Raw genomic sequence first — 25,244 nt, forward strand, 5'->3', positions numbered from 1 at the left:
GAATGGGTATGATAATCATGTCTGTCACATAGGGTTCTCGTAAATACGTGAGATCATTTAAAAATACCAAGCCTAGTGCCGATTTTGCTTTTGTTACAATAATAATGCGTGCTTTTAATTGTGGTAATAAACACTTTTGATGACATTCATGACCTTAGCCGTGTTTAGGTGTACATTTCTGTAGTATCAAGGACAGTCACATCGTTGGGCGACCATTCTCCAGAACTTTCTCACGTAAAAGTGAAACCGTATCCATCGAACCACTCCTCACTTTCCCCTCCCCAGGCCCCTGGCATCCACTATTCTGATTTGTTTCTGTGACTCTGACTAGTCTAGAGACCTCCTTTAAGTGGAGTCCTACAGAGTTTGTCTTCCTGTGACATAATTATTGTAAATCTTAGCCCCCGACTCCCAGTCGCACCCTTGCCCACTCTTAGCGTTTCCTCTCAGCTCGAGACTGCCTGCCTTCTCCAGCCGTGGGCTTTGCCGAATTATTTCCTTTCTTGAGAAAACGGGATACCTTGGGAGTCCCATATCATCCTGCTGAAGAGGGCAGGATTCGGGGAAAGGGCCATTAAAATGAAGGAGCCCTAAGAAGAGGACATGAAATAGGGCAAAGACCATTCACTCGTGGGACAGCGGCGTCTTTGCAGGGCTCCTTTCTTCGATTGTGTGAAAATTCAAACCTCTCTTCAAGGAGAGGAATGGCGTAATGGACTCCCGTGCACCTCTTGCCCCCAGTTCCGCAGCTCTCTAGGTTTTTTTAGAGGCCACTTTGACAAGTTCCAGGAGGAAGAAAAGACTGGAAAAACCACTGGAAGAGATGATGCTGAGTGAAAGAAGTCAGGCAGAGAGAGTCAATTATCATATGGTTTCACTCATTTGTGGAGCATAACCAATAGCATGGAGGACAAGGGGCGTTAGGGAGGAGTAGGGAATTTGGGTAAATTGGAAGGGGAGGTTAACCATGAGAGACTATGGACTCTGAAAAACAGTCTGAGGGGTTTGAAGTGGCGGGGGGGGTGGGAGGTTGGGGTACCAGGTGGTGGGTATTATAGAGGGCACGGCTTGCATGGAGCACTGGGTGTGGTGCAAAAATAATGAATACTGTTTTTCTGAAAATAAATAAATTGGGAAAAAAAAAAAGACTGGAAAAACCTAGACTGACCTGGAGGCAGGTGTTTTCTTTGCTTGTTCACGTGGTGGTGTTTATCTCCATGATAAAGGGCTTCTGCCTTGGGAGTTCTTTTTTTTTTTTTTTTTAATTTTTTTAAAGATTTTATTTATTTATTTGAGAGAGACACAGTGAGAGAGAACATGAGCGAGGAGAAGGTTAGAGAGAAGCAGACTCCCCGTGGAGCTGGAAGCCCGATGCGGGACTCGATCCCAGGACTCCGGGATCATGACCTGAGCCGAAGGCAGTCGTCCAACCAACTGAGCCACCCAGGCGTCCCTGCCTTGGGAGTTCTGACTACCGCTTAGGTTGAGGATGAAAGGAAACAGGATTGTAGGCGAGTCATTTCACCTGGTTTCACATCTGGGAAGGACCGCACTTGGAACTTAGGAGGGTGGTTGTCATGGAGCACGTGGCCTACGCCCTGACTTACTAAATCAGTAATAGGTGAGGGTGGTGTGGTTGTAGAAAGTAGGATGGGGCGCCTGGGTGGCTCAATGGGTTAAAGCCTCTGCCTTCAGCTCAGGTCATGATCCTAGCGTCCTGGGATCGAGCCCCACATCGGGCTCTCTGCTCAGCAGGGAGCCTGCTTCCCTTCTTTCTCTCTACCTGCCTCTGCCTACTTGTGATCTCTGTCAGATAAATAAATAAAATCTTTAAAACAAAAACAAAAAAAAGAAAGAAAGTAGTATCACCAAACAGGCCCTGAAAACGTGGAGCCAAGACACACAGCTGTGGACCAGCACAACAGCCAGATTTACCCTTGGTAAGAAATTGTGATGAACACTGGCTTTCGAGATGTGCTCAGTAACCCGATTTTATTGGCCATTGTGTCCATTTGTCCTGGGTTCTACATGGGTTAAGGGAAATGATTGTTTACCTGCAAAATTAGGTAATATAACTACTTTATATACACTTTTTTGGTAGAGATTGGTCTTCATATTAAAAAAAACTTTAGTGGTTTTTAACTAGAAATAAAAATATCATGATTTCAGTAATCAAGTAGATTAAATACCTTTGGCTCCATGAAGCCCTCTTCATTTTTGTTCTTTCTTTGGACTTCTAGATGTATTTCTATCTGCTCATAAAAGGTACTGGTGTAGACTTCGCCCTGCATAGCCTTAGGATGTGGAACCAGATGGAAGTTAGGAAAATGAAATAATGGGCTTGCACCTGTTTAAAAATGTATAGTTTATAATCGTATAGAGGCTTTGATTCTTTTGGGTGTTGTCATTTTTGAATCTAGCATAAGTCATGTACGAGTTTTATCTTCCTGTGACTTTTTTCCCTGGCCTAACTGCTGTTCAAAAAATCCTGTTTTAAATGCTTTTCTGTTAATACGTGAAAATGTCAGAAAGTAAAGTAGTTTTCTGTTTTCCTTGAAGATTTTATTTATTTATTTGACACACAGATGGAGAGAGAGCACAAGCAGGGGGAACGGGAGGCAGAGGAAGAAGCAGGTTCTCTGCTGAGCAGGGAGCCCGATGTGGGGCTCTGTCCCAGGACCCTGGGATCATGACCTGAGCTGGAGGTAGAGGCTTGACCGACTGAGCCACCCAGGTGCCCCTAGAGTTTTCACTCAATTTAACAATTGAGTCAAAATATTGTTGCTCCAAAGATCCTTACTTGGTTGTGTGTCTCAGTTTGTGCAACAAGAATTATTGTGCAGATAGTCTCATGGGGATTGACTGGGGCTACAGGAATGTCAGTTTTCCTTAGGCTTGGACAGACCAAATCCAGACCTTATGAGAAATGTAACTTTACCAAGTGTCCAGGTTTTTCCTTGTTAAAACCAGTTGGTAAAGTAAGTTCGATAGTGAAGCAAGCTCCCAAGACTGAGCCCAAGAAACCTCTAAATGCGCCACTTTTATTTATTTATTTATTTTTAAGATTTTATTTATTTATTTGACAGAGAGAGATTACAAGCAGGCAGAGAGAGAGGAGGAAGCAGGCTCCCTGCTGAGCAGAGAGCCCGATGTGGGACTCAATCCCAGAACCCTGAGATCATGACCTGAGCCGAAGGCAGCGGTTAACCCACTGAGCCACCCAGGCGCCCCTAAATGCGCCACTTTTATCATCCCTTGTAAGTAGGTCAGCCAGCTCCGTAAGGCTGGCTATGGCTTGTAGGGGTCTTGTAATGTAGACATTCTTATTTTTAAACTAATCTGTATACGATGGAAAAAAATGAGTTATTTGGTAAATACGGTCCTTCACTGTCATTCTTTTAAGAGCATATCTTTTTTTATGCTTTTCTTTTTATGAAGAGTACGTAATGGGAGAGGAAAAAGAGGTAGATGTTAGGTTCTGTACCCAGTTCCAATTCTAGTGTGTGGGGCTGTGGCGGGGGGGGGGTTTCCCCACGTCAATAAGTAATTCTTCCGCGTGAGCAGGTGAATTCACCCAAGAATTCACCCTAATAATTCTGACATTACCTAGAGATCGCATTAATTCCCACGGGTAGGGCTCAGTCCTGAGACACTGCCCCGCACCCCTTCTGCCCTGACGTCCGGTGTCCCCCCGAAAGCACCTGTTGTCACCTGTGCTGCTGGCTGATTGGACATAGATTGAAGGTTCCAGCTGTCCCTTCTGTGGGTTTGATTAATGTGCTTGAGCAGCACACACAACGTGGACATTTTACTTAAAAGGTTGTGGGTTGATCATAAAAGAGTATCAGGCAGGACCAGCCGGGTGGGAGAGATGCCGTGTAGCGCAGGTTCTTTTTTTTTTTTTTTTTTTTTAAAGATTTTATTTATTTATTTGACAGAGAGAGATCACAAGTGGGCAGAGAGGCAGGCAGAGAGAGAGAGGAGGAAGCAGGCTCCCTGCTGAGCAGGGAGCCCGATGCGGGACTCGATCCCAGGACCCTGAGATCACGACCTGAGCCGAAGGCAGCGGCTTAACCCACTGAGCCACCCAGGCGCCCTGTAGCACAGGTTCTAAGAGGATCAGAGCTGGCAGCTCTCCCCACGCTCCATGGGTTCGCCAACCAGGAAGCTCACCAAACCCCATCATCTTGGGTCTGTGTGGAGGCTTCATGACATCCCGTTTTTTATTATATCGTTGGTGTTGGCCCGGGATTCAGCCTCCAGCTCCTCCCCTTCCTGGAGGTCAGGGTAGGAAGGTTGAAAGTTCTAACCCGCTCAGCAATGGTTGGTTCCCCTGGCAACCAGCTCCCATCCGTAGGTGCTTTCCAGAAGCCGCCTCCTTAACATAACAAAGACCGGTGCAACACTCTCCCTCTTTAGGAAATTCAGGGGTTTTAAGAACTCCGCCAGAAATGCAAGGAGGACTAAATATGCATTTCCCATTTTCACGACATCACCGGTACGTGTGTGTTGCTGGCACAACGTTGGACCCAAAGCGTGTAGGTTTGAGTTCATCCGGAACAGGCTGTCCTCTTCGTGGCAGGGAAACCCCGTGTTAGTTTAGGTGTTGGTTGTGTTTTATCCCATGTCACCGCAGCCCGTAAGTGGTGGTATATATTTGGTTTACTGTGAGTGTGAGTGCGGACAAGACCGCAGCCAGGCACTAGAGCAGAAGGAAGCCGCGCAAGCAGGATGCAAGCCATGACCTTGACCTTAACTGCTATCTGGCCAAGTCCTCTGGCCTTGGCTTTTGGTTTCCATGGTCTCAGTCCCTTAGTGACTCACGGCCATCAGTCCCTTCATGACCAGAGGGCCATCAACACATCTCCAAAGTGCATTCTTTCCACTTTCGGCTCTTCCCTGAGTGTCCAGACCAGGGCACAAGCAGGGATGAATACATTCCTGTTGCTTTGCAGTAGCGGCTTTAGAAGGGACTGCATGGAAGAGGAGGTAGGCATTACTGCCCTGCTCCCCACTGCGGCCCCCGTAGATACCTGCGAGTAGAAAGCTGTGTTAAGGAAGGAGGGAAAAGAGACTCTGGGATTCCCCCTCTCAGCAGACCGACTTTCTCCTTTAGCACCTTCTGATCCATCCTACAAGATGGTAGCCTACGGATTCTTCCCTTCCAGAAGCCCCTGGCGGAGGGCATGCACATCCGGGAGCGACCGTGAGCCCCTTTAATCCTTGCCCTCCTCTTCTCTCCTGCAGTCTTCCGTCTGTGCTAAGATCGTGCAGCTCCTGGGGCAGAATGAGGTGGACTGTCGCCAGAAGCAGGTGGTCATCTTGAGCCAGGATAGCTTCTACCGCGTCCTCACGTCGGAGCAGAAGGCCAAAGCCCTGAAGGGCCAGTTCAATTTTGATCACCCGGGTGAGTCAGCGATTGAGGGGAGGGTATGTGTGTGTGTGTATGTCTGTGTGTGTGTCTGTGTCTGTGTCTGTTCGTGCACTTGCTGGTTCACTGAGGACGTTGTTTGACCCCTTGGAATCTGTGTGGATAACACGGGAATGAATAAATGACCTTACGGGGTTATGTGGGGCCTGAAGAAGGAGTTTCGAAATGCATTACACAGTTGCACGGAGTTGTGACTAGGGCTTGCATCTGAACGAGGGTGACTCTGTGTGAGCCTGTTACTTAGATGGGCACAAGCACAGCTGGTTCTTCTGCCTCCTCTGATCGGAAGCAGCTTGTGCCCCCCCCCCCCATCTCACACATGCATGCCCATGGCAGACTGTGGAACTCACCGATTGGCAGAAAGGACCGTGGAGAGCCTGGGATGTCTGCTTGTGTGACTTCTGCCTTGATAGTCTCAGACCAGTGCATTGCCCTTCAGCTGGTTTTGGTTCTCTCTTTTTTTTTTTTTTTTTTTTTTTTAAGATTTTATTTGTCAGAGAGAAAGAGAGCACAAGCAGGGGGAGGCAGCAGGCAGAGGGAGAAGCAGACTCCCTGCAGAGCAGGGAGCCCGATGCCCCGAGATCATGATCTTGGACCTTGAGATCATGACCTGAGTCGAAGGCAGATGCTTAACCAACTGAGCCACTCAGGTGCCCCTGGTTTTGGTTCTTGTAACTATTGGAATCAAACCCTGGTGCCCCTTACACTCCCCTAGTTGTGTGTATACTTTTCCAGGTTAACATATGCCAGCTGCCGAGACAGCAGCTGAACTTGGAGGAGAGAGATGGGTGGGGCCCGGGGGGCGGGGAACAGAAAGGTAGAAAAAAGAAGTGAGTCCTTCAGAACGCATTCATACATTCTGTTTTGAGATCCAGGGAGTTTGCCTTCTGTTTCGGGTAGAGATCTGGCTTTTTTCAGTGGGAGCGTATGTGCTCCTCTAGGGTATCGTATACGTCCACGAAATAGATGGGGATGATTATAGAAGAAGTAATTTTAAAATTCAGCAACATTTAAACAGTCTGATTTCCTTCAGATGCCTTTGACAATGAACTCATCTTCAAAACACTTAAAGAAATCACCGAAGGGAAGACGGTGCAGATTCCCGTGTATGACTTTGTCTCCCATTCCCGGTAAGTGAGCTCGTTGGGACTGCGCGTTGCTTCTCACAGCTCCCGGAGCCGCCCCGGCTCCCAGGCTGCAGGCCGGGGCCTCCCCTGCCCTGTGCCCACGGCCACCTGTGTGTGAACAGCAGCAGTGTGCGCCAGGGGTGTGCAAGGGCTGGGGAGTTTGGCTGGTGCTTCCTGGAACAGTCTGCTCATCACCTTTTCCTGACTCTGAAAGGACAAGTTCATGGATTTGGGCTCAGGTGAGGGGCAATACACTTGTCCTGATTCCCCGCCCCGAGCTGTTATTCCTGGAATCCGATGTGAAACGGGCTGGGCAGAGGACACGGGAGGAAGAACAAAGAAAACTGTTCTTTCTTCTCTGCTGGTTGGACCGGGCAGAGAAGTGTGAGGGCACTGAGGTCACCAGAGACCAGACGCTCAACTCTCAGGCGAGTTCCTCAGTCATGTTCCTTCTGCTGATCTGTGATAATGCTCCTGATGAGGAGGGCCTCATCTTCTTTCCCTCTGAGTGGTTGCCCAAGGCTTCTAGAAGACCTCACGATGCCTGCTGGCCAGGCTCCCAAGCTCCCTCGAGCCTCCCAGGACTCTGCTCACTCAGTGTCCTTGGGACTGACTTCCCAGGCCGACTCTAAACTTCTGAATGGCATTTCAAGCACGTGTCGTTGCTCCTTATTCTTGGCTAGTAATTACTTAGTAAGTGTTTTCAGCGCGGCGCTGTTTTGAAAGTTTCTCCCACCTGCTTTCATCCTTCCCTCTTGGTTCCTTTCTTTTCATTCTCTCAAGTGGAATTTTTTTTTTTTTTAAATGGGAAATTAGATTTCATGCATCTTTTGCTACCAAATGTCTCTATAATTAAAAGCCCATCTCCGTCTCCCTGTGTGTTCCTTTAGTACTGTCTCAGCCAGCCTTTGATGCGGGATTCCTCACATGTTCTGTGCCTTTCCCAGAACTGGAGGGTGTGGCAGAGATTGGCTGGAGGAGGAGGAGAGTGAACCCAGCGTGCTGGAGAAGCCAGGCTGCTCGGCGCCTTGCCCTCATCCCTCCCCAGTATCTTCTCAAGGGTGTCCTACTAAGGACCAGACGCTACTGTGCTGTCAACTCAACAAGGTGCACCTCCAGCATCAAACCACCACAGACCGTGTAGGAATAAAGGGGTTTGGTATAGGAATTGGAGCTAGTAAGAGTGTTGGGGGAGATGCTGAGAGAGCTAAGATCTGGGAACCTGTGGTCTGAGGCACTGGAGAAGAAACCAGTGTCCATGGCAAGTCCAAGAAGCTGCCACATCTGAGCCCCAGCCTCCAAGGGGCGGGGGGGCCACTTAGAGAGTGTCTGTGAAGTAGCCCTGTGTGGCTATTAAGGTTTCTTAAAAATTAGATGGGTTTTGTTTCATCGTCTACATTTCCCATTGGCAAAGCACCCTGGGACCCCAGAGGGAAGAGGATTCTGGGAATTGTAGTTTCTAGCCTTAGCAAGTGGTGGTGATGTCCTGTCTATGGGAGACTAGGGAGCCCACCAGCTCTCAGGTACAGGGCAGGGCAGTGCTCTACAGAATTAAAATGCAGCCAAGAACTAAAGTAAGGGCTCAAGGAGGAGTGTGAAGGAGGGAGGAAGGGTTGGAGTATTTAGAGCAGGTTGAATAGCGGAGGTGATATTTAAACTGTATATTGGAAAGCGTAAGGAGTCGTCGGAGAAGGGGATTTTCAAGGTAATGGGTAGAGAAGCAGTTCAAGGACAAGCGTGGTGGGGAATCGCAGCTGGTTAGGAGGGCCAGGTTGGGGTGGGTGTGCGGGAAGAGTGGCTGGAGGCCGGCCGGCCCCAGAGACCCAGAGAGGAGAGGCTGGGGACGCCAGGGCCAGATCGTGAATGTGCTGGGAGTAGGGAGTCACAGACGCCTGTTGGGTGGGAGCAGATGGTTCCGGTGTCAGCAAGAGAGGATCACGATGCTATTTATGAAGTCCTTGGAGTAGTAGCCGAGGTGAGAGCCTGCCGTCAGGCGGTGGACGTCTGCATGGCCTGCAGGCAGGATCTGACCGGCTGACCGGACGGAGGGGGTGGGGTCGCGTGTGCTGCGTGAGCTCCATCAGGTTCGTGCATTAAGCAGGAGAATTCCCGTCTGGACGTGATGTCCTCCCCTAACCCCTGATTCCTTTCACACCATACATTTCACACCCCTCTTTTTAGTGGCCCGCAGCCCATCTCTTTGTGAAACTTCTCTGGACCACTTTTGGCCACAGCCATCCCTCCACCCTCAAGGGCCACTCGTCAGGGACCCAGCTGTTCCGAGCTTAGGGCTCCTGATGCGTCCGCGGGCCTTTCGTGGTGACGTACAAACAGATGTTGGACTAAGACCGAGAAGAGTCTTGTTTGCTGTAGATCCCCTTCTCTGGCCTTGCCTCTCCTCATGAGCCACCCGAGAAGCTTGGATTTAGGTTCTCTCGGATGCTCTGATCGTCTTGGTATCGTGTGTGGACTTCGCAGCCAGACTCCGAACTTCTCCCCGGAATATTGCACCAGGCGAGGCTCCTCGCTTGTTCTGGGCTGGCAGTTTCCCAGTAGATGTTGTTCTTAGCTGTGGGCTGTTGGAAGGGTTCTCCTCCCTGGATGGACGTGCACACTGGGAAGGGATCGATTCCAGCTTCTTGGGGCACCAGCAGCAGCACGGACAGCGATGTTTTCCTTGCTTTCCCAGGATCGGAGAGGCGTGTTTGTTGAGTTGGAAAACCACCTGTTCCTTGTTCATGCTTATCCTCGAGGTGTCCTGATCACGCTGGCTCTGGTGTCAGCGCACGTACACCTAGCACGGTCACAGCGCTCTCCGGGTGTGTGTTTTCCAGAGGGAGCCCTGGGAGTCCCCCTTCCCCACGCAAACAGGAACATTTCCGTTTCCAGCAGAGACTTCCCACCCTCCTTCATGCAGGGCACTTGCCCAGAGCAGCTCCCGTTTCCCTTTTGAGCTCTGTCCAGTTAGGTTCGTTATCCTAAACCACAGGGGGCACCCTGTTTTCTGGTAGCTGACACTCCTCCAGACGGGTGGTCCTCACCCCTGGCTTCACGTTAGAAACACCTGGAGTGGTATTATAAAATACCAGCACTCTGGCTCTACCCCAGATGAATGGAATCAGAGCCCTGAGGGGTGGGGCCCAGGCATACATTATTTTCCTTCTAAAGATTTTATTTATGTATTTGACAGAGAGCGAGCACAGGCAGAGGGAGCAGTAGGCAGAGGGAGAGGGAGAAGCAGGCTCCCCGCTGAGCAGGGAGCCCGATGCTGGGTCTGATCCCAGCACCCTGGGATCATGACCTGGGCCGAGGACAGATGCTCAACCCACTGAGCCACCCAGGCATCCCAGGCATTTTTTTTTTTTTAATATTTTATTTATTTGAGAGAGAGCACACATGCGTGTGTGCACACGTGCGGTGGGGGAGTGGTGCCGAGGGACAGGGAGAGAGAATCTGGCAGATTCCAGGCTCAGCACAGAGGCTCAGTCTTAGGACCCTGGGATCATGACCTGAGCTGAAACCAGGAGAAACCAAGAGTCGGTCTCTAATGGACTGAGATTTCCAGATGCCGCCAGGCATGCATTTTTTTTTTTAACTCCCCAGATGGTTCTGTGTGCATCCAGAATTACATCACTGCTCTAGAGAGTTTCCTAATCTTACCCGGTCCTCTTGGGTTGCCTTTTCTACCTCTTGTTCTGGCCCTTGGGTAGTGGCTCCCAACAGTTGCCTGCCTTACAATTTGCCCAGGAATCCCTGGGTCTGAGCAAATAAGGAATCAGAGAGTGTTTATGGGAGGGACGCTCCGTGCATCCTCTCGCCGGGGCAGCTGCCGACTTTCCTGTGTTTGCACAGATAAACCCATTGTCTTAAAGGTTTAGAAAATTGTTTAAAAATTTAAAAATTGTTTTATTTTACATTGTTTTATTTGGTTTTATTCCTCAATGTGCACGTGAGTAGTAAACCTTGCAGTGGGAACCGTTACCTTGCTTTTCGTGACTTTGGGGCAAGAGGCCATAGATGATGGTTAGGATGGAAGCGGATGGTGACCCTGTGGGGTAGGTGGAGAGGTCCTGCGTACCCCTGCCTCCCTGAGGAGGAGGAGGAGAGCACCGTCAGCCCCAGACCACAACACACCACTGCTTTCTCGTGGAGCAGGACCAGATGGAGCTTTGGGAGGCTTTCCCTCCCTCTAGGAGCTTCCTCTCCTCTGCAACTTCCTTTTTCTGCCTCCTCCTCTCCGGACCCTTCCTGCCTCCTTCAGTTGCCTTCGAAGGGGGAAGGGGTTGGGGCCGTTGGGAGAAGACTAAGTTTCTGTTTGTGGAAGTTCATTGTTAGCTTCCATAAATGCCAGGCCCGAGAGCATTCCTGGAGACGCCTCCAGAAAAAAGAAGGAATCACATCTGCTTCTGTCTTTCTCTGTTGTGTGTTCAAGCAGCATGGTGGTTTTTTTTTGTTTTTTTTTGTTTTTTTTAAATCCCAAGGAGAGGGACTACTGCCTTCGGTTTCTGCTTTATGGTGAGAGCTCAGAGGAGACATTTGCCCCAGTTGTGATGGCTCTTTGGTTGGCCATCAGTGGGAGTCTCAGGGCTCTGCAAGGTGGCGGTAGCTTCCCCCTTCCGTTCCTGCTGTAGGTCTACAGGGAGGGGCCCCCAGACCCCCAGAAAAATGCTGCTTTCCTCCAACCTTTGCTCACCCTGCCTGGTTCGGCCCATCATCTGCTCTGTGCTTTGCAGGAAGGAGGAGACGGTCACCATCTACCCCGCAGATGTGGTGCTCTTTGAAGGGATCCTGGCCTTCTACTCCCAGGAGGTGCGAGACCTGTTCCAGATGAAGCTTTTCGTGGACACAGATGCAGACACCCGGCTCTCCCGCAGAGGTGGGTTCTGAAGGCCTCCAGTGGCCCAGTCCAGCTAAGCCAGTTCAGCCCTAGGATGTCCTGCTGCTCAAACTCCTGGTGGCAGCTGAGAAGGGATTAGTCACTGTGTTGCCTAACGAAAGGTTTGTGAGGTCACGGAGATGAAGTCAGAAGTTTATGTTGTGGTATTGCGGGGGAAAAAGTTGGATTAAATGCCCAGTTCTGTGTGGTTTTCCCATAGGCATCGTCATCAAGATAGGAACTAAAACTAGGATGTCTGGGGGCAGGAATCCCTAGTGCCCACAGCGCTGGGCAGCTGGTCCCACCAGCCCACTTCTGTAGTCTTTATTTTCCAGAAAGCTCTATGGAGGTTTGGTCCCTCTGTCCCGCCAGTTGCGGCGCAGTTGCTGGGTCATTCCCTCCGCAGGCCTTACTGAGGGTGTGCCTGTGTCGGTCTCCGTGCCTGGTGTCCTGAGGGGCTGCTGTCCTTTGGTGGGGAGCGGAGCCTGTAATTCAGCCTGGCAGGACATGGAGTGGAGCCCTTGCTTCCACCTGCGGGATCAGGAGGCTTCACCGGGGGTGTGGCAGGGTGATGACGTAGACAACACAAGAAATTACACGGTGCAAACACAGGCACACAGGGCTTGTTTCAGGAAGCAAGTGGCTGGAATTCCTAGATGGCTGTCTAGAGAGATGCTGGAAATCGCTAGAGGCAGATGATGGGGTCTGTGGCTTCCCGTTTGGTCCCTGGTCCATGAGGGAGAGCTACCAAGGGGTTTTGAGCAGGGCAAATGAAAGGGCCTCGGCTCTCTGTTGGGAGATGAGTCTGCTGGAGGGCGTGGGAGTGAAGACAGTAGGTAGGGCTGCTGTAGGAAGTGGCAGGGGTGAGCGGGTACCAGCCGAGTCAGAAAAGGACAGCCCCTGTAGGGGCCGTGGAGATGAGGAAAGTGAGCAAGGCTTCCAGTCTTCCTCACGTGGAACAGAAATGAGACCCTGGGAGTGACAAGGCTGACTCCTAGCCACAGAGCAAATCTTGGGCAGATTGGAATTTAAAAAAAAAAAAAAAAAAGATTTTATTTATTTATTTGTGAGGGAAAGAGAGAGAGTGAGTGTGTCAAGCAGGGGGAGCGTCAGGCAGAGGGAGACTCAGGTTCCCCGCTCAGCAGGGAGCCCAATGGCGGGGCTCGATCCCAAGTCCCTGAGATGACCTGAGCCGAAGGCAGATGCTTAACCGACTGAGCTGCCCAGGCGCCCCGGCTGATTGGAGTTTTATAAGGTCCAGCGCAGAGCCTTCTGACCTCAAAGCCTGTAACGTGTTCTCTTTTCAGTTCATGAAACAAACTTGTGCTTTATCCACTTAAGTCCTCTTTGCAAGAACTATAAATGGAACCAGCAGAATATAGAGAAATGAGACCTTGGATTTTGTCCTCCCAAGGAGTAATGTCTACGCTCTGTAAAGTGAGTTGTTCTCCCACTTCCACTCCGAGGTGGCGTGGGGGTTGGGTAGAACTCCTCAGTGGAAGAAAGGAGAGTGGGAGACCCCTATTCTAGGCCCACAGTCTCCAGCTAGCTTTGTGACTTTGGTGACGCTTGGGACTCCTGTGACCTCCTAGGCTTGGGTTTCTTTATAGATAAGGTGAAGGAGACAGGCTTGTTTAGAGGGTCATGACTTGGGCCCGGAAAGAGTTGCGTGGTCTTTTTTAATAGATCCTCAAGGTCCCAGCCTGGTATTCCCTCCTGTACCCGCCCCAGGGCCTGGTGTATCTGTCACCTTAGTCTCCAAACCCAGGACCTGCTATGGTTGATCTGTTCCATGTCCCCGCCAGTCTTTCAAGTCTGGGAGGCAACAGAATGCACCCGGGGTGGGGGTGGGGGGGTGGTTGGAACCGGAGTCAGATGAATTCTACTTAAATCCTGATTTCACCATTTAGTCGATGTCTGGCCTCGGGCAGGTTATGTTGTAACCTCTTAGTCCCTCATAAATAGGGATACGCGGGTTGGTTGATGAAGTATCGATCAGTACCCCTGGGTTGTGAGGAGGAGCCATAAGCAGGTTAAATGCCTGGTGGTGTGTTAGCTGATAATCGTCCATGTGTTAGGTTGGGTCTGCTTTGTCTGAGATGGTAGTTGTTCTGTTTTCCTGAGTTTTCCATCAGGATTGGCCAGAACCTCTGAGTGGTCATCTGATCCTCAGGAATGGGGACGCCGGCCTGACCCCATCATCAGGCCCGCACCTGGTACTGAAGTCCTGGGGAGGGGGGGTGCAGTTAAATGCTTGAGGGAGAAGGACATGCGAGCCGTGGCCAAATAGAACCAAATTTGAGAAATCCAGAATTCAGAATCCTTGAAAATCAGACGGTCTTGGCCTCTAATTCAAATGGATCACCACGGCACTGATGGCACAGAGAATTCTCCTTTGCTCTCTTATACTGGGATCCTTGTGCAAAACGAGCGGAAGGTAGGAGGTGATGGAGGCTTTCTGTGGGGTTTCTCCGGTCCCATCCCTGATGTTCCCAGGGAGGCTGTCGCTTTCCCTCTCAGACCTCTGCCTTCTTGTGTCACCTGCTAGTGAGTCACTTTCCTGGTGGACTTGCGGGGCCTTTCCACATGCTGCTTCGACAAGTTCATTCTCTGTCCTTGTAGGACAGAAAACATGCCTGGCATGTGCTTTGTGGGATGGGAGGGAGGGTTAGTCAGGAGCAGCTGATGGGCCTCAGAACATTCCTGGAGACTTGAGTTAGTGCCATGGTTTTGCCCTTTTGCGTGTCACCGGGCCCTTGACACTTGGTCAGAGTTGACCATCGTGTGGAATGGGGGCTTTGCCTTTGAGCTGTGCAGCTTTGGAAACACTCCATCACGGGAACCCCTCATACTTTGGGGTATTGGCTTCTCCAGCTTTTAGCTTCCTGCCATGTGTGTTATTTACTCTAACCCACCCTTGAATTTGGGGACAGGGAAGAACTGAGACCGTGGACCAAAGAGGGCTGACACCTACTCTCTTTTCTGGTCTAATTCTCAGTGTCCAGTCCCCACAGCTTCAGGGCTGCAGTGGACCTTGAGATGGTTAGTCTGTTGCTAGAGTAACACATTTCCTCGACTAATTTTTAGATTGAATTGGCTGAGCCATTGAGGAATCGTATTTATTCTGGGTCCTTCTAAATTTCGTTCTTGGCTTTGGCTGACCAGAGGAGCCCTGGTGGCTTTGGAAGGGCGGCCATGAGAGCCGAGCAGGGAAGGTGGGCAGACGGGTACTTTCCTGCCCTTTCCCCCTCTTCTGAAAGGGCCTTTTCCTTTCCCAGCAAATGTGCCGGGTCAGAGTGATGATCAGGGAGCCGGTATTGAGTCCCTGGAGTTTCTGGTTTGTGCCAAGACCTTGTTCTGACTCAGTCCTTGGCTTGGCCCTGTTTCCTGACTTCGCCTGAGGAGCCGGGCACTTTGGTGCTGTGAACTGGCTGGCCTTGTGTTGTCCTTGGCTCGAGGTGGGGTCTCGGGCTGTTGGAGGTGGTAACTTAGTGGAAGGCTCTCAGGGAGCAGAGGTGGGTGATGCTGTTTGGTTTTGCACGTTCCCAGTGTCTGGGCAACATTCTCCCCCATTTCCTGTTTCCCTTCCCAGGGTAGAAACTGTAGGGTGGCTCCTCCCTGTCTTCCCTGTTTCTCCCTCTCCAATGTGTCTTCCCATGTGTCTGTGCCCTGCGGTCCCTCCCGCACGGCAACCCCCCACTCCCACCTTTCCAGCTGCTCCGCGGGACCCCGGCTCTCGGCTGGTTCCGGCCTGCTCACCTGAGCTCACCTGAGTTCCTCTGAATTCACAGATGCTGCCCTCCCAGGGGCCCCCTGCTCCGTCAGGGAGCTGTCCTTCTCCTGAAGCTTCCCAGATTCGATTACCATCCTCATGGGTGGTAGAAATTCAGGTTTATTGAATACCTCCCATGCACCAGCCACAGCGCTGAAGACTTTAAGCCCATCCCCCTGTATTTTGGATAATGACCTTATGAGAAAGTCTCTGTGTATCATGTCTCTATTTTACAGTTAAGGAAAACGAGATTCACAGAGGTTGGGTAACCTTTCTAAGGTCACAGAGCTAAGAGTGGGATCAGGATTCCAACCCAGGTGGGTTCTACCTGCCCCGCTCCGGGTGGCGGGCCCAGGGCCTAGGGCAGTCTCTGGGTGACTCTCCTGCTCCCTGTGCTTGCCCCCAGCTCTGCGCCTTCCCCACGCAGTGGTGTAGGCGCAGGTAACAAGGGAGCCGCTGGCTGGGGTCAGGGGCTGCAGGAGAGCCCCTGGGGAGCCCACGGGTCCGTGTGTGTGTGTGCCGGGGGAAGGACAGAGGGGCCCACGCCATGCACGCCAGCCGCCCTCGTGTGCAGAGCGAGTCTTGTGAAACACACACATCAGGCTTCTGCACGGCTTTTAAGCAAAAGCTATCCGAGTGTGGCCGTGTGTTTGTTTTTTCCCCAGCTCTGATACCCTTTGCCCTGGCTTCCTTTCCCCTTTGTACTTTATCTGGGAACGTGGAGAAATTGGAGGCCGCCCTGGCTGTGTGTTTTGGCGGAGGGGAGCCCGGTCGCTGGCGGGCCAGGGCTCCGGAGGCTGGTGGGGGCGAGCCACGTGGCGGCCCAGGTCCCTGGCAGAGCCTCCGGCCCCACGTCAGGATGCCCCGGAACACCATTTCCTGGCGGGGGGGGTGGGGCGCCTCTGCTGGTCCTGGGGCCGGGAGGGGCCGTGGGACAAGCCCTGACCCATCAGCAACCTGCTGATTGCCCGATTGCCTGAGACCAGGGTTCCTGCGGAGATGTCTTGTAAATGCAGGCGCTGCTGGGAGAGTCAGGAGGTCTGGCCGGTCACCTGACCCTCTGGAATGTGGTCTTCTCGCCATCTAATCTCACACATTCCACACCAGCCCAAATCCTAACTACGACAGCCTCCCTCCCTCTTTCCTGCCCCTGCCTGTGTGCGTGTGTGTGCGCGCGTGTGCGGACACACGGAATTATCTAGAGACGTGGCTGTCGGGAAATTCACTTGCAAGTGTGCCCTGGTGTGTTCATCCCCTGCTGAGTCTGTAACCTGAGAAATGGTCGAGAGGAGTCCAGGGGCCCTCACAAATGGTTGCTGATGGACAGGGCACCCTCTCGGGGTCGGGGTGGAAGATCGGGCAGCCGTGGGGCTGAGATTGACAACACCTGTAGGGAGGCGCTGTTTTGAAGGCGAGAATCTCCTCCCAAGTTCTCACTGCCGAGTTTGGGGGGAGGCTGAGGCTCAGGGAGGTTGGTGTAGAGTGGCAGAGCCAGGATCCTAGTCCCTTCCGATGGTCAGACCCTTTCTCTGTTTTTTTGACGAAAGGCTGTTAAAATAATAAAGGTGTTGGGTTGAAAGCACTTGAATGACACCGCCCCAGGGGGAGAAGGTCGAAGATGGGGAGTGCAGCCCACTGTTTCCAAAACCAGGGTGTCGTCCCCTCAAACGAGGTGTTTTCTATTTGCAAGCCCCTGTGCTTGAGGTCGGCAGGAGTGGCTGGCCACAGTGGGACCCTCTGCCCGGCTTCTGCGCCTGTAGGGGCTGGAATGTTGGGGGGGTGCAGGCGTGATAAGGTGGCACGTCAGCAGTAGGTCCGCGGGCTGCACGCAGGTAAGTAACTACAAGGGGACGCCGTCCAGGAGCCGCACCTCCTCTCTGGGCCCCGTCTGCTCCCTGTTACGAGCCCTGCAGGACCGTCCTGCTTTTTTATGTTGTTCACACTGAAATTTTATTTGGGTCAAATGCTGCTTGAAACCAGAAGACTGTTGGCTAAGGCTGGACAGCCTTTTGCTTCAGAAGATCCTTATGTCATCGCCCAATTTGACTCTAGCAATAAAAATGTAACTTGTTTTTCTTGAAGCTGCTGCTGACCCGCTCTTGGGCAAGTCTCTCAGGAATCCGGCTTGTGAATCATCCAGAGTAATCGCAGAGCCCGAGTGAGCCTGGTCTGCCTCACGAAGGGTGGACATGGGTTGGCTCATGCACCATTTTCTTGATTCTTGTTTTTCCTTTTCTTATAGTATTAAGGGACATCAGCGAAAGAGGGAGGGACCTTGAGCAGATTTTATCTCAGTACATTACGTTCGTCAAGCCTGCCTTTGAGGAATTCTGCTTGCCAGTGAGTTGTGTTCTTGGTTTGTTTTTTGTTGAATTTAGCATTTAAAACTAAATCTCACGCATACAGGTATGTAAGCCCGATGGAGTCCCCAGCCGGAATTTCATTCCTCTCTGAATGATCCTCTGTCCTCCAGTCCCAAGGAAGGGGGCAGCCTTTGAGGCTTTCTGCTCTCTGGGAGCTGTCGGCCGCCATCTTTGCCAGAATGGCCCTTCAGGGTCCCGCTGTCTGACCTCAACAAACTCTGCACTCCTTGCTTGGTGGGCTCACGGTGTGAGGGTGCACCATACCTAAGCATAGACTCGGCCATTGGGATCTTCAAAAGGTCTGTGATGGTTGTAGTATTAGTGTAGGGAGGGCTCAGCAGTAGGGTATCTCCTGAATCTCTTCTGCTACTGCATGGAGTCCCTCCCTCCACCCCGCCCTTTTGAGCTTGTCTTTGGGCCCTGGATACGTTCCCCAGTGGGAAGTGTCCTGCCATGTTGGCATAAGCTTCCTTACTTCTGCCATGGCATAGGCTCATCATTCCTCCTGTGGCAGCTGGGAACTCTCTGGGAGGTGGCTTTCAGAGAAGGGAGGTTGGGGATGTGGGGAATTTTCAGTGTTTAGTGAGTCGGCTCTCAGCACCGGAAACACTCTCGGCTTCAGGGGACAGAGAGGTGAGTGCTGCGGGAGGCCCACCAGGGACAAGAGGTGCGGTGGTTGGGTGGGGGGCGGGGGTAGTGGTAGAGGAAGAGGCAGGAGATGATGTCGTTTGAGAAGAAGCGTTTAATTCAGGAGATGCCTGCACCTGTGTCCTGTGTCCTGTGTCCTGTGTCCTGACCAGGTTGACCTCACTGTGGTCTAACTGCCTAACGATTTATAATGAACTCTGAGTGAGAGTGGGGAAGGCACTGGGACTTACCTGATCTTAGTTGATCTCTTCTGGGAGACTGGAATTCTCCCAGCCGAGTGTGGGAATTTCTGTTTCTCCGAGTCATGAACTTCTTTCTTTCTCCTGGAAAAGTATGATCTCCAACTGTCTGTTCCTTCAAGTCTGTTAGTAGGTTTTGCGCCAAACCAGACTAGACTTCTGTTGTTTCAGATTGGGGACAGGTGGACTTTGTGAGTCAGTCTGAGTAATGCCGGTGGCCTGCTCATTCCCCTGGAGAGGATTGGGTCACAGGATTAGGTTTCCAGGCAGAGGGCAGAGGGAGTGGAGAAGCCAGGAAATTCGATCTGTCCGTCTATCTGAGGACGACTCCTCCTCTTTTTACCTTGATAATAATGCAAGGTAAACTTACCGGACATGAACTAGAGCTAACTGCCACTTTCCTGCTGTTTCACTTAGTTATAACAGAGCTTAAAGTTCTGCACATTTTTCTGGGTGGTTTCTGCTTGTTCCCACTGTCCAGCCACTCTGATCAGGGAAGATCAGGTCATTCCCGTGTAAGCCAGGAGCTCAGATCTGATAAATTGTCTGCCTAGCTCAGATTGGGTTTGGTCCTGACACAGTTGCATTTGAATGGTTTTAGTACACAAGATGCCCGTGTGCTGAAGGCATCCTTAGGTGGAGGTGGTCTTACGCTAGACGTAAGCTGGGTCACACACCACAACACAGTTACTTGTAAAGTGGTCCACAAAATCCCAGTGAAATAAGAAAACAGAAAAGGGAATGTATCAAATTGTATCTTTACTTTTTTTTTTTTTTAAGATTTTATTTATTTGACAGAGATCATAAGTAGGCAAAGAGGCAGGCAGAGAGAGAGGAGGAAGCAGGCTCTCTGCCAAGCAAAGAGCCCGATGCGGGGCTCGATCCCAGGACCCTGGGATCATGACCCGAGCTGAAGGCAGCGGCTTTAACCCACTGAGCCACCCAGGCGCCTTTTTAAAGTGTGGTATCAAAATGAGCATGCAATTGTCATCAGGGGGATTATTTTTCTTGGATTTACCCTTGTGCTAGGATTAGTGGTGTCCCCTTTCAGACTGTGTGTAGAAGTCCCAGGTGAAACACTTCCCTTTTCAATTTGGGTTTTCCTAATTCATATTTTTCTTAGTAGGGAGGAGGCAGTTATGAGCTTGGTTTCAAAGACCACATTCTCAGTGCAGGTCCTAAGCTTAAATAGTATGAAACCATTAATAATGAAAGATCAAGAGAGCTGGTTTATTGTAATTTAGATAAAGGAGCTAAAAAATACTGTGTTGGCAGCCTCAAGCTGCCACCAACTGGGGTCCGTGGTAGGAAGGCTGACCCTTTTCAAACGGCCCCTCAAGAGGGGCGAGAACCAGTTTGTTTCTTCTTTAATGCATTGTGAATTTCTTTCTCCACAGACAAAGAAATACGCTGATGTGATCATTCCTAGAGGTGCAGATAATCTAGGTGAGTCCTGGTGGGGAGTCATCCGTGGAGGCATGACTTCTACCCTATGTCCGTCATACTTTGAGACAGGATGTGGTGACCAAGCAAGGTTCCATGGACGTGGCTGAATCACTGGTCTGTTCCTGGGAGCCAGAAAGGAATTTCTGCTCACATAGTCGGCCTTGGGAACAGGCCCTTGTGTACATGTGTGTATGGCCATGGTCACAAACAGGAACTGATGCTGCTTTAACAGAAACCAAAGGGCTGGAGACTGGCCTTTGCTGTCACTCCCAGCGATGGCACTTAGAGAGGCCTTGCATCCAAGGCCATCTTTTAGCAAAAGCATGCTTTCTTCTTAATTTAATTTCGAATGACCTGCCACTAAGGTAGCCCTTCTGAAAGGGAGCTGGTTGCTTTTATTTATTTGTTGGTTTCGGCTTGTCTGAGAAGTAGGTAGGGGTACGTCTGGGCTGAGGCAGACTGGGGCATGATCTGTGAGAAGTCCCTACCTTCTCATTCTCTTTTTATTAATTAATTTCAACTTTCTTCCATTTAAACAGTTAATTTTTTTTTTGCTGAGTCATTTGGGAGTCTGTCTTAGCAATGACTATTTCACTGTGTATTTCTTAATTTTTTTTTTTTTTTAAGATTTAGTTCATTTTAGAGAGAAAAGAGGGAGAGGCAGAGGGAGATGGAGAGAATTGCAGGCAGGCTCCCCACTGAGTGTGGAGCCCAATGAGGGGCTCGGTCTCAGGACCCTGAGATCATGACCTGAGCTGAAACCAGAAGTCGGATGCCCAACTGACTGAGCCACCCAGGTGCCCCTCATTGTGTCTTTCTTAGAGAGAAGGGCATTTTCATTCCTGGCCACAGAACAGCCATTCCATCCAGAGAAGTAAAGATTGATACAATTTCCTTTGACAGGCTTGAGGCGTGCAGGCCCGTTGTTTTGTAGAATGGCCCTCAGTTTGGGTTCATCTTTGTTTCCTCGTGATTGGATTCAGTTTACACAGCCCAGGGAGAACAGCGTAGGAGAGACGTGGTGTTGCACGTGTTCTTTGTGCAGCATCTCAGAAAGCACTCAATCTTCATTCCACGTCTGGTGATGGTGGTTTCAACATCAGTCACTTGCTTGAGATGAACCGTTTATTTCTAACGCTAAGAACAGAGAGTCCCCTTGTTAACATTTCTGAGCCTTCTGCAGGGATCAGTCTACTTGGGGCTGGTGGGTTCCCTGGTGGAAGGCTTGTCTCCTCCCTGCACTGTCCCTAACACGGCCGCTCTCTGCCCCACAGTGGCCATCAACCTCATTGTGCAACACATTCAGGACATCCTGAACGGAGGGCTCTCCAAACGGCAGACCAATGGCTATCTGAACGGCTACATCCCTTCACGCAAGAGGCAGCCGTCGGAGTCCAGCAGCCGGCCCCACTGACCCCTGTCTCCTTCCGGCCCGGCCCCTCTCTTCAAGAGACAGGAGGAGGGATCAGAAGGCACTGTTCATTCGTACATGTGCTTTCCTAGGACATTGCTGTATTTAAGAACACACTATGGAGATGACATGCCTTTGTTTTTCCTTTTTTTTTTGTGCTTTGGAGCGGCGAAACGAAACCGAATTTGACCCTGAGCTTAAACGACAAACCGTGCCAACTACTACTGGTGATGCCTAATTATGAATCCAACGTGTAACCAGTTATAAATACATATATATATATATAAAAGGATCTATTTTTGTGTAAATGTACAAATACTGTAAAGCTGTTTGCTGTAAGTGTTGTGTTAGGAGGGCCTGTACTTGCGTGTCCGGGGCTTGAGCTGGAGTCTCACCGAGGGATCGTGGCCGCTGTGTTGCGAGGGGGGCAGGCTCAGGCATGGGTGCGGGAGGCGGACGGGGGAGAGGGGGGGCCCCGGCTCATGGCGCTCGTGCCTGTGAGGACAGTGGAGCTGGGAGCCTTGGCTCGCCCCTCCCCTGCCAGGGGTCGCCTTTTGAGCCGGAGCTTAATCGTGTGTTCACGAGAGATACTCCTTTCTTTTCTTCTTCTTTTTCTTTCTTTTCTTTTTTTTTTTTTGAGTTGAAATTAGGCAAGACCTCAGCTCAAAAATCAAACTCAGGGAAGAGGCCCACTAAGGAGAACAAATCTGTGTTTTCTTCTTGCCCAGTGCCGCCCCCTCCCCCTCGCAGCTGCCTGGGTAGCTCAGCCGCTCCTTCGTGACCCACCTGCTTCTCAGTCTCCCCACAAGCCAGAGCTGCCCCCTCTCCTTCCCTGATGGGCACGTGACGGGCTCTCTTCTGCAACGGGGGGGAGGAGAGAGTCGGACGGGATCTGGTGTTGTGTCCGAGGAAACACAGGGAAGTCCGCGATCAGATTCCTTGGGCCTTGTGCCAGAGGGTAGCTCGCACAGTGGCCCCTTGACCTTGAGTCTGGGCTTTGGTTGAGGACTTCTGCTGGCGGAAGGACAGCCGACAGCCCTTGGCAGGGCAGCAGGGGGAGTGAGTGGTCGTTCCCGCTCACCGAGAAGCAGGGGTGAGGACAACACGCACCTCTCGGCGGCAGTGCTTCCCAGCAGCATGCCAGCCAGGCAGATGGCCGGGTTCCAGGGAGAGCCCCACCTCTCCCGAGGGCTCCCTCTTTGGGAGGAACCCAGATCCCTGAAGAGTCTTGGTGGAGGAAGGGGGAGGACCAAGTGAGACCCAGGAGGGGTGACGCGAGGGTCCCGAAGCCTCCGCGATGAACCGCGGACGAGCAGGAGCCCTTCGCTTGCCCGTTGACCATCTCCGTGCTCTGCAGGCTGTGCCCACAGCCTTTCCACCGCCTGAAGCGTTTCGGGGGACCTTCTCCCCCCCATTGCTTTCCCAGCCCACTGGAGCCACTCAGGTACATCTGACACCGCGTCTCTCTAGTCACACCGAAGTGTCCCTCAGACTCTTTGCCGTCCAGCTTTGATTCCCCCTTTCTGGACTCGATGTGACTCTCACCCTGTGCGGCTGTTTGAAAAAGTCCGACCTCCACCCCAGCAGAGCTTTGCCGCCCCTGAGACACTCAGGAGGCCGCTGCGGGCTTGCGGGGGAGCTCCCGAGGGTGGGAGTGAGGGAAGACTCCCGAGGGGTCTGCGTCTGAGGCCGGTGCCCCTCGGGATGAGTACCTTCTGGAAGGCCGCAGCATCCGTATTCTCTCTCTCGTCACGCCTTGCTCAGTTTTCAGATGAAGGTTCGGTGGCAGGCCTGGGTTAGGATCCTGAGGACCCAGGGCCTCTTGGCCTGGATGGGGCCTCTCCGTGCTCAGGGGCAGCCCACCCCTGTCTGGGGGAGCCTTGGCCTTCCAGTGGGTAGCACATTCAACTGTACTTGAAGCTCCCAGGTGCCAAACCATTTAGTGCCTTGGCTGTCTGTCCCACTGCCCTGGAAGATGGAGTCTTCTCATCTCTGAGCCTTGATGTCCTCACCTGCTTCCTCATCTACCTGTGGTGTTGGGACCAAGCCTCCGGTGTCTCTCAGTAGCCCAGTTGCTGGGAAACTGCTCTAGGGCTGCCTTGCCTCCTGGTAAAAACCATCCCCAGTTCTTGGTGGCTTGGCTTGGGGTACTGGGCTGTGTCCACTGGGCAACGTTGACAACTCCCTTGGTTCTGTGACACACTGTCTGGGGCAAGGAAGGGATGAGAAGCTTCATCCCTGTGCGGCCCCCTCAGTATTTAACCAACTCTCTGAACTTGAGCTTTCTGAGTGACAAATGCTGGACTCGGTATTTTGAGTCATTAGGTCTCTGATTCCACTGGAGAGTCAGCAGTAGGATCGTTGGGCCAGAAACCATGACCCGAGGCTCCTGGGTCCTCTCTTTGGTCCAGCAGGGAGGTACGGGCAAGCTGGGTGGGGTGATGTCGGCCATGTGTGCGTGGGAGTCCCGTGGCTTCCGAGCTGCCCAGTGGTGCTTGCTCCGGCCCCCCCCACCCCCCGCCCAGCTGTTACCCATAGACCAAGTGTGTAGGGAACAAGTATCCTCACTTTGTGTCATGGGAAGGCCTGACCTCACACTCCTTCATGCTACTGGAACTTGTGCTGACCCAGGTTTCTTTTTCTTGGGTAGCCCAAGGCCAGTAAGGACAGAGAGATTGGATTCTGTAGGAGGAGCTCACGAGTGTCTAGAACTTTGGTTTGGGGTGGATAGGGTAGGCCCTTGAAGAGGCAGTGGTTAGACAAGGGGATCCCCGAAGGACAGGCCGTGGGAGGGTGGCAGGGGAAGGTCTCCAGTTCCTCCTCCAGAGCCCATCATTCCAACAACCTGCTCGGGTCTTGGCTGCCGCGGTCATGTGGATGCCGCCGTCCTGCCTCGCCTGGGCTCGGCACTGGACGCTTGTCTCTGTGCCCGGGGCAGACTGCCAGTCTCTCATGAGGCCACTAGGTCAGCTGTGAAGGCTCTCGTGCTCCCCGGCACGGTTGGGAAGCAGGAGGGACTGGAGCCCAGTCGGTTTCTGTATCCCCTCCTTTGCTGTCCTTTGCTGTCCTTTTCCGCTCCCTTGATTAGCAGCCTTGACCTGTGCTAGCACCTGAGGCCAGCGGAGGGAGGCAGTAGCCTCTGGCAGGGCTACTGGAGTCTCCTACCTGCCAGTCAAGGATTGCAGCACCAAGGACCCGTGTTGGTTAGGCTGGCTGGGGAAGGTTCTGCATTGTAGGGCTCTGCTGCCAGAGAACACTGGCTGGGCTTCCCTCACTCCCTTTCACCCTGTCTCAGGGTGAAGTGGGGGAAACGGGCTTGGTGTCCGGTACAACAAGGCAGAGAACATGTTGAGAAAAGCACTGGGGTTGGTCTGGAGCTCAGAGTCCCCTTCGATCTTTTGTCTCTGGGCCCCGTGCTGCCCTCCTTAGGCGAGGTGGCTGGTGTTAGATCAGCTTCCTTGCTGCTCTTAGAGGCGGTGAGTGCCTAACCGGTCCTGCCTCAGGAACAGGGTGAGTAGCTAAATAAAGACGTAGGCTTTTTTTTTCTTTCAGATGCTTGCTCTTCCTCCTTCCTTTCTACCACCCTGCCTTTATTGTTAGTAGTTACAAAAATGACCACATACTATGTACTTTGCTGTAAATAAAGACTGGACAAAAAAAAAGAGCCAATTCTTGTCTCCCTTGTGGTGTTTGGGCAGGAGGAGCAGTGACTGAGGCCAGCGGCCCTGAGGGCTCAGCCACTCAGGATGTGACTAGGAGGCTTCTGTCACTAAGCCTCATGGTGCGGGCTGGACCCCGGACCTTAGCTGTCCTGGAATGTTGGTGAGATGCACATTTGTGCATTTCTCGTCTGTCCCTGTCTCTGTTCCCAAAAGCCAAGGCCAAGGTTTCTGGGAGGCTTCCGATCTCTGGGAGGTTCTGGCTCGGAGTC

The 25,244-nt window shown here is 51.9% G+C and overlaps 1 protein-coding gene across 3 annotated transcripts in view; it reads left to right on the forward strand.

Moving 5' to 3' along the window:
- The window catches only part of UCK2 (uridine-cytidine kinase 2), a 74,790-nt gene extending 49,808 nt beyond the window's left edge, over positions 1-24,982 (forward strand). For 2 of the 3 annotated variants that reach the window (XM_044266782.1, XM_044266783.1), the window contains exons 2-7: positions 5,248-5,407; positions 6,465-6,561; positions 11,292-11,434; positions 17,449-17,546; positions 19,854-19,902; positions 21,177-24,982. In XM_044266782.1, coding sequence (XP_044122717.1) covers positions 5,248-5,407; positions 6,465-6,561; positions 11,292-11,434; positions 17,449-17,546; positions 19,854-19,902; positions 21,177-21,316 — 687 coding nt within the window. In that variant the 3' untranslated portion in view covers positions 21,317-24,982. Of the gene's footprint in view, positions 1-4,962; positions 4,990-5,247; positions 5,408-6,464; positions 6,562-11,291; positions 11,435-17,448; positions 17,547-19,853; positions 19,903-21,176 lie in introns of those variants that run through there. The other variant, XM_044266784.1, reaches the window with a different exon arrangement.
- Positions 24,983-25,244: the final 262 nt, after the last annotated feature.

This window comes from Neovison vison, chromosome 10, assembly GCF_020171115.1.
Source record: "Neovison vison isolate M4711 chromosome 10, ASM_NN_V1, whole genome shotgun sequence".
Lineage (NCBI taxonomy): Eukaryota > Metazoa > Chordata > Mammalia > Carnivora > Mustelidae > Neogale > Neogale vison.